An 18,108-nucleotide genomic window follows, 5' to 3' on the forward strand; every position below is an offset into this window, starting at 1 on the left:
ATGATAAATGAATAGGCAAAATATCCCAAAAGAAGTTTTGAAAAAAAAAACAATTTGCTAAGGAAAACGTCGGAGGGAAAAATCCAGTGGCTGTGCTGTCATTTCATCTAATAGCTCGTATGATTGCGGTTTTGGTATACTGAAGGTGCTTCTGTGGTCGAAGGCTATGCTTAAAAGGCGCATTACGACTCAATTATCGTGACAGCAATAAACATTGCCACCAATTAAGTGCGAGTATACAATTAGTGTAAGCAGGTCCAAAGCAAATATGTACACACTCTGCCTGTGCACCGATTGTGGTCCCAAACAGTACATTTGCTCTCGGAGGGCCATCGAAAGAACATCTAAAGAGCCGCTGTACATAAGCAATATTGCCACGCGTTTTCGCAAAGCATTACTGTATCAAGCGTTTCGCAGGAACAAGCATCTGGCCAATCATCATAGCGAACGTGTTCCTTGGATAAGTTTTTGAGTTTGATCCAAATAGCTCTACAGGCAGAACCACGCATACCGCCACGGTGGCTAAGTGGTTACGATGCTCGGCTGCTGACCCGAAAGACGCGGGTTCGATCCCGCCCGCGGTGGTCGCATTTCGATGGAGCCGATATGCTAGGGGCCAGTGTGCTTAAAGAACCCCAGGTGGTCGAAAATATTCGAAGCCTTCCACTGCGGCCTCTCCCATAGCCTGAGTAGCTCTGGGACGCTAAACACCATAAGCCAAGAACACTGCGTGCTTTATTGAATTGGATAATTGAGCACGTTCAGGAAAGCTAAGGAAAGATCAGGCAGAGACTTACTTCCACCATGGGTCTGCCACATACACGGTGTAAAACAGAATTGCGGTCGCACTTGCGCCCATCACAGAGCGACAGACGTGGCGGTATACCGCGCAGACCATGCTGGTGCTTTGCCTCCGCGGTTGAAGAGGCGAAGCGTGAAAAAAAGCTTTATTTGGGGTTTGCAAGAGACATCCCTACCAACGTTACATACAACGGGCACCAGCGTAGCGTTTGTTATACGTGGCGAACACCATGGTTAATGTCCACCTGGATTTTTTCTCTACTCTTTCATTTCTTGAGGACGATGTTGACGCCGTCGCCGAAGGGTAGCATGGCGAGTTGCACGCGTTCGTCGTCCTTCAGCTTGGCATTGAGAGCTCGCATCGCCAACGCTTCAGGGTGGGAGGTTTCAGCGTCGAACACTGAGCCGCCACGTAGGACCTGCATGAACATAATGCCTGGTATATGAAACAAACATCGTGCCCATGAAAGGACAATAAAGAGAACGCACGAAAGGAAAAAAGTGCCGATAAAAACAGAGAGAAAGGGCCAAGTACTGTTTTTCGTCCAAAAGATGCACTTCAATAACAGACGCCGCAATCAATGACGTACGCCTGTTTAATTCAATCAAGCGCGAACTCCATCCTCAGCGCACGACCGCTGGGGCGTTTTTGCGAGCATACCTTAGCACCTGTCTTATATAACTATTCTTTTATTTTTTTCACAGATATGAAAAAAATGGGTTCCCGAAATTATCTATGAATAGCAAGCTATAAGACAGCAAACAGTGCAGTACGATATCTATGAACGTCGAATACGCGAGTCAGACACAGGAGATAACGGTGCGCACTTTTTAGAGGACATATACGCAGATTCCTTATCGTATACGTTTAGAACGACATGCAAGAAGTGCACTCACATTATCGAAGGCGATAATCCCGTTCCGCTTGACTAGCTTCAGACAACGCTCATAGTAGTCATCATATTCTTCCTTGTCAGCATCAATATAGGCGAAGTCGTAGCTTTCCGTCTCTCCGTCCGCAATCATGGTGTCTAACAAGCAAGAGAGAAACCAACGACAAATTCGGGCACACCTTAAACAGTGCGACGTGCCCATTAGATCACGACACAGAACGCTTCGTAGCGTCAACCACGAATTATCGGTTGTTCTTTATAACATATAACATGTGGTGTACAACAACCTGAAAAGCAACAGCCAAGAAAAAAACGGAGAGCTTAATGATTCGGTTAGGTACTGATGAAGAGAAAAGGCCAGCATAATGGCATATGACAAGTCAGCGTGTGCGCCACAGACATGCGCAGTCCACTTATTTCTAGTAAGCGCAGCAGAGCTACTGCAGTAGGGTCGTGCGTCGATGAACCTCGAGGTCCCGGGACCTTTTTCGTTCTTAAAAATGGCTCATCGCATTACCGGCCGTAGCAATCACAGTGATAAACTCCTCGGACGTCGAAAGATGAGCACTTACACAGGGTCGGTTTTGTAGTTTCAGCGCAACCACCTATGTTCCATGCGGCCCTGCTAGTCATTCTGGTAAAGAGTTACCCACATTACTGAAAGTGATGCCTACAGCTGCAGAGTGGCACAGTGAAGTGACTGTCGTAGCGTCAGAGTGCGGGCGGCAAAAGGTCGAGTGAGTAAAACAGGCTGTGAAAGCTATCTAGCGTGGAAGTCCTCGCAAACTTCATCAGCGCAGTGTGTGCCCACTTTCCTTTCGTTGCTCCAGTGTTTGCGCTTCATATCTAAAGATGCTACAACTTCTTTGTTACAGTCCCCACAGCTGGCTCATCTTAAAAATATTAAATTAACCGTGGTGTTCTTACGTCCCGTAGGCACGATCTAGCTGGGACAGGTGTGTTTTTAGAGAACTCCAGAACTTTTTTTTTCTTTTTTTTACCTGAATGCCGCGCTACATAGCGTCTTTTCGTCTGACACGGCTTTTTTCCGCACCCACCAGAATGTGGCCGCTGCATCCGGGAATCCGGGACGCTACGACGCATAGCGCTCAGCAGCCAAACGCCATAGCCATTTTGTCCCGCGGTATTAAATTAACCGCAGATTGATTGATTGATTGATTGATTGATTGATTGATTGATTGATTGATTGATTGATTGATTGATTGATTGATTGATTGATTGATTGATTGATTGATTGATTGATTGATTGATTGATACCCACAGCTTCACGAGGAATCAGGTCGTCTTAGTGCAAGCAGGTGGCCGGATGTCCTAATAGTGTGAGTGCCTGTAAATTGAAGTAATCACGAAAGGGGGCTTCTCCTCACGATGACTCATGTTGCAGTGAAGCCAGCTGTGGCGGGCATAGTTCTAATGAACTATGCATGCAGCTCGTACGCGCGTGCATGACTTAACCGGCACGTGACAAGCGTTACTACATACAAGCTGTCTCCGTTAATATAGCCGGAGGATTACTTAAAACAAATAAAAAAGCGCACTCCTCACTGTCACCCCAACATGACTGTCCGTCAACCCACAGCAGCTTCCGCATATTTAACGAAGAAAAAAAAAACGAAGTATATTTTGCTAAAGGCATAGGTTCACAGACTGCAAAAAATACTTGACGTGAGCAACGGAATATGGGTTCCTCGAAATAAAACCCGAGTTTGCAAAAAGTAGTAATAAAAAACCAACTAACAAAAACATTGAACAGCAGATACACCGTCGACGAACACGACGGGTGCTGATGTGTGGCGACGCGACTGTCGCATTCAGAAACGATGAAAACGAAACATCGCGAGCATGTAGCTAAAGATAAACGAACAAAAATGCCACAGTTTTGCCGCAAGGGCGAAGCAATGAATGCGGTAGCAACAAATTGTAATGTTGTACAAAGTAAGGCGAGTTGCTAACTCCTGTAGCTTCCGATCTGGCGTAACTCAAAAATTACACCATTTCCCGCTAAAGGGGACCATGAGGCGATGCGAAGCTGGAACACTTGCACGATCGCGTTCCGTTGGCGTTCTTTGGGCATGCTACCGGCCTCGCGTCGTGGAACGCGAAGAGGAACGCTACGCGCGTCTTGTCTTCCTTCTAGCCTGGCCGTTAATTCTCACAGGGCGAGCGGGGAACGCAGTCGGCAGGCGTACGAGAGGGGGGCAGCGTAGGAGAGGAGAGAGAGGGGGAAGGGACGCGCATGCGCTTGGGCTCATCGCGGCGTTGCGCAGGAGAGAATTTCGGCATGTCTAGCCCGCGTTTCAGAGGAAGAGTGGAAAGGGGGAGGGGAGAGGGGAAGTGGAGAGGCGGGAGAGGGAAGGGAAGAGTGAAAGGGGAGAGGGAAGTGGAGAGGGAAAGGGGAGAGGGAAGTGGAGAGGGTATGCGCATGCGCTGTAAGGGTGGTCACGCCGCACACCACCACCACCGGATTTAACTCCGCCATAAGATACTTCGCATCTAATAAAACGCCGGCGTATGGAAACGCGGCCGCTTCAGCGAGAGAAGCAACCTTCGTGCTGCATCGCAAACAGAGCGGTGAGAGCAGCACATACGAGCCGTCGGCCGATCCGTGTAACGACCGCACCCGGCTGAGCTAAGAGCCGAGTTTTTGTCGGAGCGACGAAAGACGGCCGGAGTGTTTCCTCTCCGCCAGATGTAAGCGTTCGTCGGCTGCGCTCGCACGCCTTCACTCGCACATAGGACATACGACACACCGGGCAATGTCATCGATTTTGAATGTACGTATAAGGAACCTCAAGGCGACGCCGACGGCAAAAACACATCGCATTGAAACAACTGTAGCGCGAGGTTATAATGCGCGCTGGGCCTGAGCGCCCGGATTTCTCTACCGCTCCCAGAAACCCTCGTTACCGCGGTTTGCATGCTCAACCGTGTCACGGTAGCTGCCACTGTTTCGCCAGCTCCCACAAATGTAACAGCTAAAGCCAGAGAAGAGAGCCGTAGCATGTGAGCCATTGCGAGAAAATGTGGAAAATGTTAGGCAGCAGGATATTAGGTCGATGTAGATCGTATAAAATTCATATATTATAAAGCTTCTAATTAAGTCCCGCTGCGGCTGCATCTCTCAGAAGAGTAGCGCGCAGCACGTCCGAGACATATTCCCTGTCGAAGAGCCCAACAGCTTAATTCTGAATCAATGTTTTTAATTTTCGGCATATCACCCTTATTCCCTCTTTTGCACATTGCTGTAGCACCACGCTCTCGATTGCACTCTGGATGAATCAGGGGTATCAAGGGGCGCGGTTTGCCGTAAGAATCATATGAAACCAAAAAACGCTGCAATCAAAGAAAGTCATGCGGGAATTTAACTGTATTTTACTGAAGTGTATAAGTTAATACGCTTGACTGTTTAATTTGCGATATACTTTACACTTCTAATAAAAGAAAAAGAGCCCCCACCTCCCTTTTCTTAGGTATAGATGCAAGACCACAACATACGTGGGATGTTTCAATTTTGTGACGACTTAACCACTCATTATGCAACTTTTAGTGAGCCTTTGTGGGCTTTGCGAGAACGCGTTCACCGTGTCTTCTAGATTATAAGGCGGCTTCACTGACTGCGACGAAACTTTCTTTTCTGCTTGAATCTCATTCTCTAAAAACCTTTGCATTCATGGGTTACGGATGATTTAACACCGCTATCGACATCACAGCAGTGGGTCCACATCCATTAAACTGCGATCCAATGTGGGGAATACTAAAATAGCGACATGCCGGCGCGAAGACCGAGTGTTTGACAAGAAACCAAGTGACTTACTCCCGTTCCACCGTCGTCACATATTTTCCACTTGCACACGGGCACGGTTCTTGGTTTCAGAAAGAGACGTGCACTACCGTGCACTTAAGTCTCACCTAAAATGTCAACAGCTTTGCCAATGCGAATGTCAATCTTTTGCTCGACTCCAGCCTGCGAGAAAATAGAGAAAAAGACGCTTTACACCGGCCGCTTCGTCGCTGTAAACGAGCTTGCGCCAGAAATCAAGAAACGCCGTGATAACGGTCTGCCGCTATACTGAGCTGATGCTGTCAGTGGCAGATTCCGGGACCCATTGTGCTATCGCGCACAGTAAGAGATAAAGCGCACAAGTGCGTTTCGAACATTCGCGCATTGTAGTCCACGTATGCAGCGCATTACGTTACATCATACCGCACATTGCATTCAGTCCTTCAAGATTGTCTAGGAAGGTATTACGTAACTCATTCACCCCGGATGCGTGAGAAATAGTTTTAAAGTGCTTTAATCAGTTTCTTACCGCCAACTGGCGGAAGAATTGTCACCTCTTTTATTTAGGCCGTTGCTTCTTCACAAATGACGTCCCAAAAACAAAATAAACCGTCATCCTATATACAACTATAAGAACGTGTGCCCCGTGTTGGCAGGCGACTGAAAGCAGCAAGAAATCGCTTATACTGCCCACGAATGTGTGCTACACTCACCAGCCTCGAACAGTGCATTTAGTCGTAGAAGCCGAACGTTTGCACGCCGTGCGGATGGCACTGCTGAATGTAGATTTCTCACTCAGCAAAAAGGCAACGTCAGACAAGGCGCAAGAGACCGTTAATCAAAGATAGCTCCGCCATCGAGCCCGCTACACAACTGACAAATCTAAACAGGGACGTCGATCGCTGTGTCCCGTATAGTTGTTCGCTCTTTTCTCAGCGGGACACGTAAGGCGCCGAGAATCGCACTTGGTTCCGTGAATCGCACCTCTTTCCAGAAGGGCCTACCGACGTTGGCGGTCTCTTGGTCGATGTCGAGGCCCCGTACGATACCGTCGGGAGGAAGAGCCAGGGCCGCCGACAGCGCGCTGCAGCCAGTGAACACACCTGCGCCACAATAACGGGAGATTTATGTTTAACGTACAAAGTTCGAGAGGTGCCACAGAAAACGGTGACTCCGATCGCCTTCCTTATACACGTAGATGCCCATATATACGCCGGCACAATTCTCCATGCGAATCCTATAAAGAGCTTTCTATCCAACTCTCTCTCTCTCTCTCTCTCTCTCCGAATCGACTGATACTCACTAAATGTTGTTTAACGTACGGCCATAGTTTAACGTGCGCACGAGGGGGGCAGCCCCCTCCCTCCAAATCATCCTAAGGGAGGCGCCAAATCTGCTCCCTGTCTTGATTCAGTCGGACCTTTCACGTCATTTCTTAATGCACAGGGTTATGGCTACGCGTGTTTTTTTTTGTTTTTTTTTTGGCGATAATGGCGGCCAAGTACGCCTGACGTTGCATTCAAATGACCAGCCTTTGTGAGAAGCACGTCATCGTTTCATTTTCATTTTTGCATCCATTGCGTAGCTCATTTTCTTCCGGACTTGACCAACGTGGAGGGGGGGCTAAGATGAAGCTTGACCCCCACCCCCTCCCCCCTAATGGAGAACCCTGCGCACGCCTATGCGTACGGAAGCTTATAGCGAACGAAAAAAATAGGACAAAGAAAGACGTGACACACACAGGCGCTAACTTGCAAAAATGTTTATTTCGAAAACAGAGAACCACATATATGGCCAACATCGCTTTTCCACCATCATCATTACACGCCCTTTGCAAGTTCAACTATCTTTACGTAGACAGGCTAACTCCTTACAGGAGAGGGCAATAGACGGCTTGGAAATGCACTTATCTTCCAGCCTATCAATCAACTCAGCCTCGATAATTTCGCGGATTAGCTGACCTCTGCTGGTATTGACAATTCAACACTCCTGAAAAATGGGCATGCACGTGGTATGAACATCGTTACTTGCATTGGCACCTGAATTACTGCAGTGCCTGCAGTGGGCTTCGAGGAACCCACCCCTTTTTTCCTTCACGTTGTAGTGGTGCTCCTTCAAACGCTCGTTAACGCACCGTCCACTTTGACCCACGTAATTCTTGCCACATGTTAATGGAAGCTTGTACACTACTGTATAAGTAAATTCTATAAACCTATTTTTATGGTTCTTTTTGCACCCCTGCTTCTCCAATCACATCGACTAAAAAAGATAGGACAACGTGCGAACGTAAAAGTAGTATTTTCGGCTCCTAAAAAATTGCAGTGTTTGTGCAGACTAACCAGACCTGCCTCATTGGAGATGAAAATGAATAGATGAATAGATGAAGAGAGAGGTAGAGGGCGGGGACAAGATTCTCCTTCCCCCTTTTGGGCAGTGGCAGCCTAAAGTCCCTAGATTTTTTTTCTCTAAAAATCTAGGGACCTTATGGTAGCCGAAGCAACCTGACAAAGGAGGTGGACGATAGGTACTGAAGGGAGGGAGCGGGGGGGGGGGGGGGGTGATCGCCCTTACCGCCCCCCCCCTCCTTTGTATCCGCCACTGCATGCGTGTGCATGTGTTTTTTAACCTCTCTATGTTTGCTTTTATTTTTTACCATTCTATCTCACCCCCCCCCCCCCTTTTCCCCAAAGCGGGGTAGTAAAGTGGATATCTATATTCCGTTGATCTCTCCGTTTCTTGTATCCAATCCCTCTCTCTCTTTCTGCATGGGCATTTGACTTCAGAGTGGACAGAATCAAAATCCAACCTCAGAAGTGGTGAATCAGAAAGAGCTACTGATAAAATTAAAATATTATACATCATTTTTCGTTATGTGCCGCGATTAGTATTCTGAGGAGCACCATATCTAGTGTGCAACTAGTACCTTGCAACTAACAGAAAGAGTGCAAAATACGAGGAAAATCGCCACTCGGAGAAAAAGGGCAAGCGCCCGATTGTTCACTCGTAGTTCGTATAATGCTATAGCTGAACGATTTTTGTTCTCAGGCGTTATATTTTATTGGCTGGCCACTATCACTTTTCCCAGCATCAAGGTTATCTGGAATTATCTCTCACGAAAAAAATTCTAGCGTAACAGCGTTTCGTCAACTATGACCCCATTTGTCTTCCCCTTCTCTGCAATTCCTATGCGCATCTGTTTAAGCGCTGCCTAAAAGAAAAATAATGTATTGGTAACTTTCATTTAGCGCATCAGCCGCATGTGTTCGCACTTTTTTTTCACAATATTTGCTGTCCCCTTGAAGTTAACCCGTTTCTACGGAATGCATACACCTGCGTTCTAGTGAGTCATCCTATCTGGCGAAGGGAATTTCGTGAAGTTTTAGACTCCCCCGATGGAACAAAAATGTGGTTGCTCAGCTGTGGTGCAAGAAAAGTAAAGCCGCCACCATCACGCACATGCATGGTGTCATTCCGACAAACTGCATGCGACAAGATCCTCTGGAGTGCCTAAAACTTATCTGGGCAGAAGTAAGTTTTCTATGGCCAGTAGAAGCTTAAACGCAATTAATTTGACATTATTTTCGGAGACTCGTGTTCGCGTGTTGTAGCGGGCATTAAAAAACAATTCCTCTTTTGAGTTGTATCGTGTGACTCGTCATTTGTATAGCTCACGGTCGCAGAAAGCGTCTTGTGGGGCGTCGCAGTCCCTCCCCCCTCCCGAGAACTGAAAATCCAATTTTTGTGACTATTTAGCTTATAGGCAACTACTCGTCGCCGCCCCGTTACAAAAGCGAATTTCAGTAAATATTGTCATCATCATAGTTAACTCACAATGACTGCATAAGTGGCATGAAATGCATGCGCGTCCTGCTGCACTGACGACACAAGTTAACTTCAAGTTATAGACTAAATAATGCTCGCTTGCATGTTTATTTTTGACTACGCTTAGTAAAACTTGTTGTTGGGCTATTGGTACATGCTTACTGAAATACAAAAAAAAAACAAGAAAGCGCCCTGTTCTGTTCTGTCTCGAGTCCTTCCTTGATGGTTACGTGTCTATTTTGTATTTCAGTAAGCTTATACGCTTAGCTTGCACTCGGCCTCTCCTTGTTTAAACGGAGATCTTCACGCTGTAAGTGGAAGCTGTGTCGAAAATACCAGCCAGTATTTGTACATCGGTTGCATTTCCCTTATTTACTATTCTCAGTACAGCGAAATGGGCTAGTTGGTACTGGTTCGTTATGTTACAGCGCATCAGGAACGAAGAAAAAAGCTAAGGCACGGATACGACAGGACACAGCGCTGTGTATGTGTGCCTTAGCTTTTTTTTCTCCGTTCCTGTCGCTCTGTAACATAATAAACTATTCTCAGTGCGTTACTACTTCCATCAAGCTTTTCTGACATCAGGACAGAAGTGGCTAGTAATTTAACATATTTTTAAAAACAGCGCAAGACGCCAACACGGACACTAGAAACAGAAGGAACACATACCAGGGCTATGGTGTGTTCAGCGCTTTGATGTGTTCCTTGTACTTCTTTTGTCCGTCTCAGTTTTCCGCTCTGTTTCTTTTTTCAAATGTGTTCAAGCACTTTCACCAACTGGCGCAGCTTTTGACTCTTCCACATGACTATGAAGAAAGCACTCCTGGGACATGCGCGACATACCCGGGCCGCTGGTAATGATATATATTCCCGTCACCTACATGAACTTGACACAAGAGGGTCGAGTCAGGAGTCGAAGTGACCCAGAGTGACATAACCACGTTTACGCGCATCCCGCCAAGCCATTTGGGTGAGTCGCCCCACCCTTTGAAGGCGGGTTCACACCAAACTAGCCTTGACGCTTGCTCGGCCTGACTCGCCAGCCTTTACATAAATCCGATGATCGGATTCCGGCCCGACAACACGATCTGTCCAGGCTTCCAGAGTGCCGCACCGAGGCGCATCCGTGTTCCTCCTATACAATATCGGAAGCCGAATTCACCAAGCTTTTCGCTCGTGATATTTACCATACGCCGGACGCCTTCGCTAATAATCAGACCATCATCGAAATGTAAGCTGGAATTCGCCTTTACAAACACATTTTTTCTTCGGTGATTGGCTGTCAGTCACGACCAGTCTGGAGCGCACGCGTACAAGCGCACATGAACAGCAGCTGGGAAACGCGAACGTATCGTTCGGCCGTTGACAAAGCCTCTCATCATAGGCACATTCGTAAGATAAGCACGCTATTCTTGTGTGTTCGCTCGCTCCACATCAACATAAACAACCTGCGAGTGTTGCTAGGCGGCGACACATTTTGTGGGGATGGGCGTCATACGGAAAACTGAGCGGTGCAAACAGCGGGGAAAGTGATTTTTCCGAGTGGATCGCGAAAGCGACGTCCGAAACGTAAACTAATGTGTACCGATCGAGTCTATACTTACCCACTTCCAGGTACTTCCTGGCACGTACGGCCTTCAGCAGGATTTGGTAGAGTGTCAGCTGCGCAGGCTTGGTGTACATACGCCCACGGGGCAGCTTCACAGTTTCCTTTGCGTATTATTTTTTTTTCACAGAAAGTAAAAGAAAAAAGCATGTGAGAAGCGGAATCACGCCATCGCAAGGGTCAGTGAGGGCCCTAGCCATGCAAAAACACAAACCGAACACAATACGTTTCGCCCCGCATCCCGGGAATGCCCGCATCTCAACGCGAGCGATGCCACGATCGCATTACAAAGACTTGGGAAAGCTTCTTTACGACGAAAAATATCGTATTTACCGATATTTTACGATCATGACTGTATGCACGGATGCTGCACAGAAAAAAAATATGCAAGAATAACTGCAAACATGCACTGTTCTGATTTTTTTTTCAACTTACTGCTATGATCGCAAAAGATAATAATAGGAGTGTACGTGTATTCTATTAAACCATGGCTGATATCATTTCACCTGTATATTCACCCACGTAAACGTTCATCCATTTTGACATCTCAGCAAAGCTGCGTAGAAAAGGGAAACTATATATTCTGCTCGAACAGAGGTGTGCTGCACAGCTGTTGACTCTGCGCCAGCGAGGAGAGAGAGAGGGAACAGGAGGACTGACGAATCATGATGAGGAAGAGAAAGGATTTTTTTAATCTGTGCATATGGGCGCGTGACGCAGCGCAATTCCTGAGCCCGCGTTTTTAGCTTGCAATAACTACAAAAAGGCTCTTGTCTGCCCTGCAGCTGCAGCGTCAACCTTTATGATCCCAGGATAGCGTGCTAGCATGATGGCTGCTTACTGTGACATTTTTACGACCTATCAGTTCCTTTATTCACTGTCGATAATGAACGACTTAATAATCGCAAAAGGCGTACGCACGCAGTTCACAGAAAGCAACACGGTGCAAAGGAATGAGCGTATATCACTCGAAATGGCAGTTGTATTTAAACACAGCAGTATCTTTCAGCAAAAAAGAAATAAAATTCCATATCGTGAACGCGAATCAGCGGCTTCGTGTACGATTGGGAATTCGAGGCGTCCGCCGTGTGCGGAAAAAAGAGCGCTTTCACATCGGCCTTTTCGATGCAAAATGCCTAAGCAACATTGTACTCTGTTTATTAGACGAACAGTTATCCGTATGTAGCGACAGAAAAATGTCCTATCTGAGGTATTATTTGTGAGGCTGTAACCTGCTTCGCTTTCTTGGAAGCCTTGGTGGGAAGAAGCACAGGTGGAGGGTAGGGGGAGTAAGAGTTAACACCTCTACATCCGCACTCCCTCTAGGGCTGTCTAGCGAAGAAGAGGTGCATAGATGGCGCGTGCTGACGTCATCGCTGCCGCCAGGCCATGTGGCGATGCAGCGTATACTACCAAGGCATGGTGAGAAGTTGCACCTTAGTCTGAGGCACTTATTCTCGGCATATTGCAGCACGCTGGAATGTGCAAATGGGGGTCTTGATATTGCGCCCATGACACCATATTCAGACTTTATGAGTGCAGACCTAGACAAAAATTTCCTAATCCGCGTGTAAACCGGTGCAAATCGGGAAAATGCTAAAGAAACAGCTCGTCAGTTGCACTGGTTGAGTAGTAGACGGAGATAAGATAGATGCATCTACAGAATTATCGCCAGGTATACTCTTCAGAGAGCCTAATAATATTGGCAATGCGCCCATCTTTCCACGCATTTAACACACGTAAACGCGTGTTCCAGATGCATCTTATGGGTCTCAACAGTTTACGTTTACAAGCAGGAAAGATGACAGATTGCACATCGATTGCACATCGGTTTGCACGCCCAGTACAGCACTAGATGTCGCTGAAGTATATACAGGGCGTCCCAGCTATCACGAAGCACGATTTAAAAAAGGAGGAACGCCGTTACGCGAGCTAGTGCATATATTTCCCAGGGTAGTGTAGTAGCCACTACTAATTTTTTCGTTAATGAGGTTTAGTTAATTAGTACTAATTATGTTTCTAACTCGACAAGTACTCACCTAATCATCAAAATGTCAATGAGGAATATGCAGGCATGTTCACATGACATCTAACTGCGCTATTTTCAGCAACGTACTAATTACGTGCTCATTTTTTTCCGGCTGATAAAGAAAGCCACGAAGTATGAAAAATAACACATGACTACGCTCCCACCCGCAAAAGGTGGGAGCGTAGTCTTGACTTGCTACCTCACAGTGAGCCTGTTTGAGGGCGCTGCTTCCTGATCCGCGCTAGAGTCACTGTATATGCTACCTTTAATGCGCGCTGCAGTCTAGTCACGTGTCAATTTTCAGATTTCGCGAGCTTTCTTTATTAGTCAAAAAAAGCGAGCACGCAATTAGTACCTTGTTGAAAAGAGCGCAGTTAGATGTCATTTGACCATTCCTCATTGACATTTGAATGATTAGGTGAGTATTTGTCGAGTTACAAACATAATAAGGACTAATTAAATGAACCTCATTAACGAAAAAATTAGTAGTGGCTACTACAGTATACTGGGAACAATATGCACTAGATGTGCTTCGCGCAACGACGTTCCTCTTTTTTTAATCCTGCTGCGTGATCACTACGTTCATCCCAGACTGCGGTTGACTACTTTCAGCGAACAAGCAGTAAGGAGGGGCACAGCCAAAGGATTGTGAACCACGGGCGACGTTAGAAAATTGGGTGCGATAACTGGACTCCCAGTTCGAGAGCCTTTTGGTGCATTATTTCGTGGAAATTTACGTCATATAGTGACATACTGAGATATCTGTTAGAAAGGCGTAAAAGCGTAGACAGAGTGCCCCTCCCCCCTCTCCGTATTGGCCCTCGATTCAAGGGTTCCCCATTAGGGGGGGGGGGGCGAAAATTTGGTCGAGTCCAAAGGACAACATGCTTCACAATGGATGCAAAAAATTAAAAGAAAATGAAGCGATGACGTGTCCAATTGGTTTTTCTGAAAACGGGAAGTAAACACTTCTTGAAATGTTATATCTGGGGCCGTCGGCCGCCGTTATCGCCAAAAACCTGCGTGGCCATAACTGCGTAAACGTATGGGGCAGACTTTGGCACCCGCCCCCCCTCCGAGGTGATTAGTGGGGGGGGGGGTGCCCCCTGTCCCCCTCGTGCGCACGCCTATGGGTACGGCCACGGCAGCCGCATTTAGATTAGAATGAAAGGAAGAGGAAAAAGAAAGCTCGTTACCGCGACTTGGGTGCACGTTCAAGATTTAAGCCCCTAAAATTCTCGGAGCTCGCAAGCAAGCCAGTGGTTTCTCTGTCGTTTGATGTTTAAGTCTCTTGTGCATATCTTTTTCCTAAATATACAACCTTTGTCATCCCTCAGCAATTGATGATTAATCTCGTATGAAGATCTTTTAAGATTAGATGTGTACAGTTCACGAGAAAACCTAAATATGTGAGAGCCTGCAAGCCATGTGAAACTGCAAGATTCTGACGAGTGAGTCCGAGTTAGCCCGGCTGAGTATATTTTGACGAGTCCTGTAAGTGAAATCGGCTGAGTAGAACTATTCTGAATCAGAGTCTGAGTGAGCTTAAAGTGGTTAAGGTGCTCGACTGATGACCCGCAGGTCGCGGGATCGAATCCCGGCCGCGGCGGCCGTATTTTCGATGGAAGCGAAAATGCTAGGCCCGTGCATTTAAATTTAGATGCACATTAAAGAACACCAAATGGTCAAAATTTCCGGAGTCCTCCACTACGGCGTCTCTCATAATCATATCGTGGTTTTGGGACGTTAAACCCCAACAATTATATTATTATATTGCCCCTCTAAGGGCGCTTTCTCCTCCTCGAAACATATATACTTCTCTGAAAGACACGTGTACGCTATACGTCAGCATCGAACATCACATTGCATGTTTGTTTGAATGCAGTATTCACTGCCACTGATCAGGACTCCGTACTGTTCAGATACTCCCTGTTACAGACGTACGCGAATTGTCATGAAGCACGCTACGCGAGGTGAAGTGACTTGCTGCACACGACAGGCAAGTGGGGCGTCGAGAAAGTGATAGGGCGTCATGCAGAAACCACAGTGAGACAGTATTTGTGCAGGGAAATTTCGACAGCCGACCATACCATGGGCATGAAACACGACCTGCTCATACTTACAGCTATGAGCTTCTCGAGCACGGGGTGCAGGGTGCAGTGCTCAAGGACGTAGGCTTCGGCCTCCGGCGTTGCGATCTTGCCTTTGCCCCTAGCACGATGTGAAGGTGCCGTCTCCATGGCTGTATGATGCACGCGCTCCTGCGAACCGGCCAACAGTATTGGTCCAGTCCTTACGGTACATGCAAACACAGCAACAAAACAGGACCACAACCCTGCCAGCCCAGTTTCAGCGCAAGCAATCCAGTATCGTTATGTATTTCAAGCATATGTCAACCGTCATAACACTATAGTGTCAGTGTTGCTTGAACAGATAATCTCGGGTAATACCCCACTAGTGGCATACATGCCAGCAATTAAGTTCCTACGAAAGTGTGCATGATGTGGCCCGTCCTGTTGTAATTCATTATGTTCTCATCCACTGCATTCGAGGCTGCCCTAGACCCTCCCCTTCATCGCCGGCATGTAATACCACACCATGCACAACAAAGTGCTCAATGTCACCGTGTCTGTCATTCTTGTGGATATATATATATATATATATATATATATATATATATATATATATATATATATATATATATATATATATATATATATATATATATATATATATATATATATATATATATATCCACTTACAGCTAAGCGCGTCTACAGAGTGCCAAGCGCGCAACAAGCTCCAGGTGTTTATTCCAGCAGAAAGCTTAAATGTGTTTTTTTTTTTAATTCTCTTCGAGCTGCATCTGGTTTTCTCCAACTTCCACGGGATGAGTGTGTAAATAAAAATTCAGAAAGATACAGCCGCGGGTGATGTGAGAGTGAACTCCGAAGTTCTTTTTTATATAAGCAAAGCTAACTCGTGATGTGGACGCGTGTCGGACAAGATATGCAACAAGTAGGTTGCCCGTCGAAGTAATAAACGCACTGACAATAGGAAAACTTCTACACTCTTAAAAAAAAGTTAGCAGAAAGGTAGCAACTGCAAGCAAATAGGTCGTGACTGCAGTGGTTACTAACTTTCTTCAACCGTTACTAACCTCTTGCTACCTGTTTACTACCTACGTTAATAAGCAGTTACTAGCTGCCACCGCTACTAACCTTTTCCTACCTTTGTACTACCTACGTTAGTACATAGTCAGTAACTGCAAGCAAACAGGTAGTAAGTGCAGCCGTTACTAACTTTCTTGGACCGTTAGTACCTTTACATATCGCTTTTAATCGGAAACTGGCGAAGAAAATGTCCGTGGATCAAGAAAAAAAAACAATTTTCCTTTCTAAAATTACACAACCGCAATGTCGAAGCGTGATTCTGCTACTGTGAAAACGGAGGAGCAATCGTTAATGGACTATAGGCAAGAGCTTTACGCGCTTTATTACGCAATATAAATTCCAACAAACTGACATGACAGGCGGAGGTGAAAGAACCCCAGGTGGTCAAACTTAATCCGGAGTCCATCACTACGGCGTGTCTCATAATGATATCGTGGTTTTGGCACGTAAAACCCCAGTGATGATTATTATTAGCTTTTTACTGTCTATGTACTGACACAGGAATACGTTCAAGTGCACTGAGGCTATATTAGTAAGTTTCGTGCCTTGTCTCGGCCGTTGCATAAAAATTCAGAAACATACAGCCGCGGGTTATGTGATAGTGAACTCCGAAGTTCTTTTTTACGATAAACAAAGATTATTCTTGATGTGGACGCGTGATGTGATGCTTTGTTGTGACAGTTTTATAAAAAATAGACATGAAGTATTGTATTTTTTTATCTTTCTTGAAAGCAATTTGGGTGTTCCCTTAATTACTAGGGAGCGCGCGTTTTCACACTCTGACCTTGTGTTTTGAATTATATTCGGGATGGAACTTGGTGCCTGCGTTCAATGGCGGCATCGAATTGTACACTGCTCATTTCGCACTTTCATTAAAGAAAAAAAGAACGGGGGGTGGGGGGGGGGGTGCTGGTGAACCATGTCGGTGAATGCAAAAATGTGCGTGCGCTTTGATTTAGAATGCACGTTAAACAATCCCAGAAGGGATAAGGTTTGGAAAACATAGCGCAGAACCGAAGACAGGACAAGAAGAGGACGGGGCGAGCGCTCGTCCTGTCGTCTACTTGTCCTGTGTTCGGTTATGCGCTATGTATCCTGCTTAAACAACCCCGCTTGTCAATATTTACGCGAAGTCCCCCATCTGTACCGCGTGCCTCATAATCATATCGTGGTTTCCTCACGTAAAGCTCCAGAAATCGATTTAAGGATAGACCGACTCAAACCGAGCCAATGCATTGATCTGGTTTGATACATATACAAAAAAATACATTGATACATAAAGTGAATCTCTAAATCCACTGTCAAGCGTGACAGCACTGCAACGTATTTGAGACTCACCTTCGAGGTTCTTGAGTCTGAGAAGATCTACGTTCGTGATGTACACCTCTCGTCGTGCAGTCGCCGGCGTGATTCCGAGCTCTAGAAACGACGCCGTAGGAAGTGACACAAGTGCCTTATCGACGCCCACCGCGATACGACAGCATTCGAGGACAGCCACAAAGGTTTCAGCGCCTCTACCTCAGTGTTTACAGGCACCGCGGCGTCGTTCGGCGAAGGCTATGCGTTGACGCGCATGCTCGTCGGCGCATGCGACGTTTGCTGAGCGCCAGCGAAGGCGCCAGAAGCGCTGCCACGAGTGAAAGCTGCGGCTTGCAACCGCTAATACAATAACTCGCCTCCGCGCTCTTCGTTGTGCACGCCGAGAATGGCCATTCACGTGCATGTTTGTCTCCTGAACGAAACGTTGTAAACTTGTGTGGCTGTATGTGTTATTGTGTTATGTGTTGTGTATGTGTTATGCGTTTATCAGTGTATATGTCATGTCATATCACCCAGCACCTGGAGCATGTCAGGCGAATAGCCAGGCAAACATCTCCAGCTTTTCATTAAAATGTTTCTCTCTGTCTCTCTCTCGTTCGTTTTCCTATTTCCTCTTACCTAGTCAGAGGCTTCCGTGTATTCTAACCGGAGCCAGTTGTCTG

General features: G+C 46.5%; 1 protein-coding gene across 1 annotated transcript; it reads right to left on the reverse strand.

The window, feature by feature from the left end:
* Nucleotides 1–936: 936 nt before the first annotated feature.
* LOC119379111 (probable caffeoyl-CoA O-methyltransferase 1) lies at nt 937–17,649 on the reverse strand. Its single transcript, XM_037648289.2, has 7 exons — nt 17,465–17,649; nt 15,077–15,214; nt 10,923–11,028; nt 6,481–6,599; nt 5,625–5,679; nt 1,699–1,832; nt 937–1,220 (listed from the first exon to the last, which is right to left on the reverse strand). Exons 2-7 carry the CDS (start codon nt 15,191–15,193, stop codon nt 1,068–1,070), a joined length of 684 nt encoding a protein of 227 aa, XP_037504217.1. The 5' UTR covers nt 15,194–15,214; nt 17,465–17,649; the 3' UTR covers nt 937–1,067.
* Nucleotides 17,650–18,108: the final 459 nt, after the last annotated feature.

Source organism: Rhipicephalus sanguineus, chromosome 1 (assembly GCF_013339695.2).
Source record: "Rhipicephalus sanguineus isolate Rsan-2018 chromosome 1, BIME_Rsan_1.4, whole genome shotgun sequence".
Classification (NCBI taxonomy): Eukaryota; Metazoa; Arthropoda; class Arachnida; order Ixodida; family Ixodidae; genus Rhipicephalus; species Rhipicephalus sanguineus.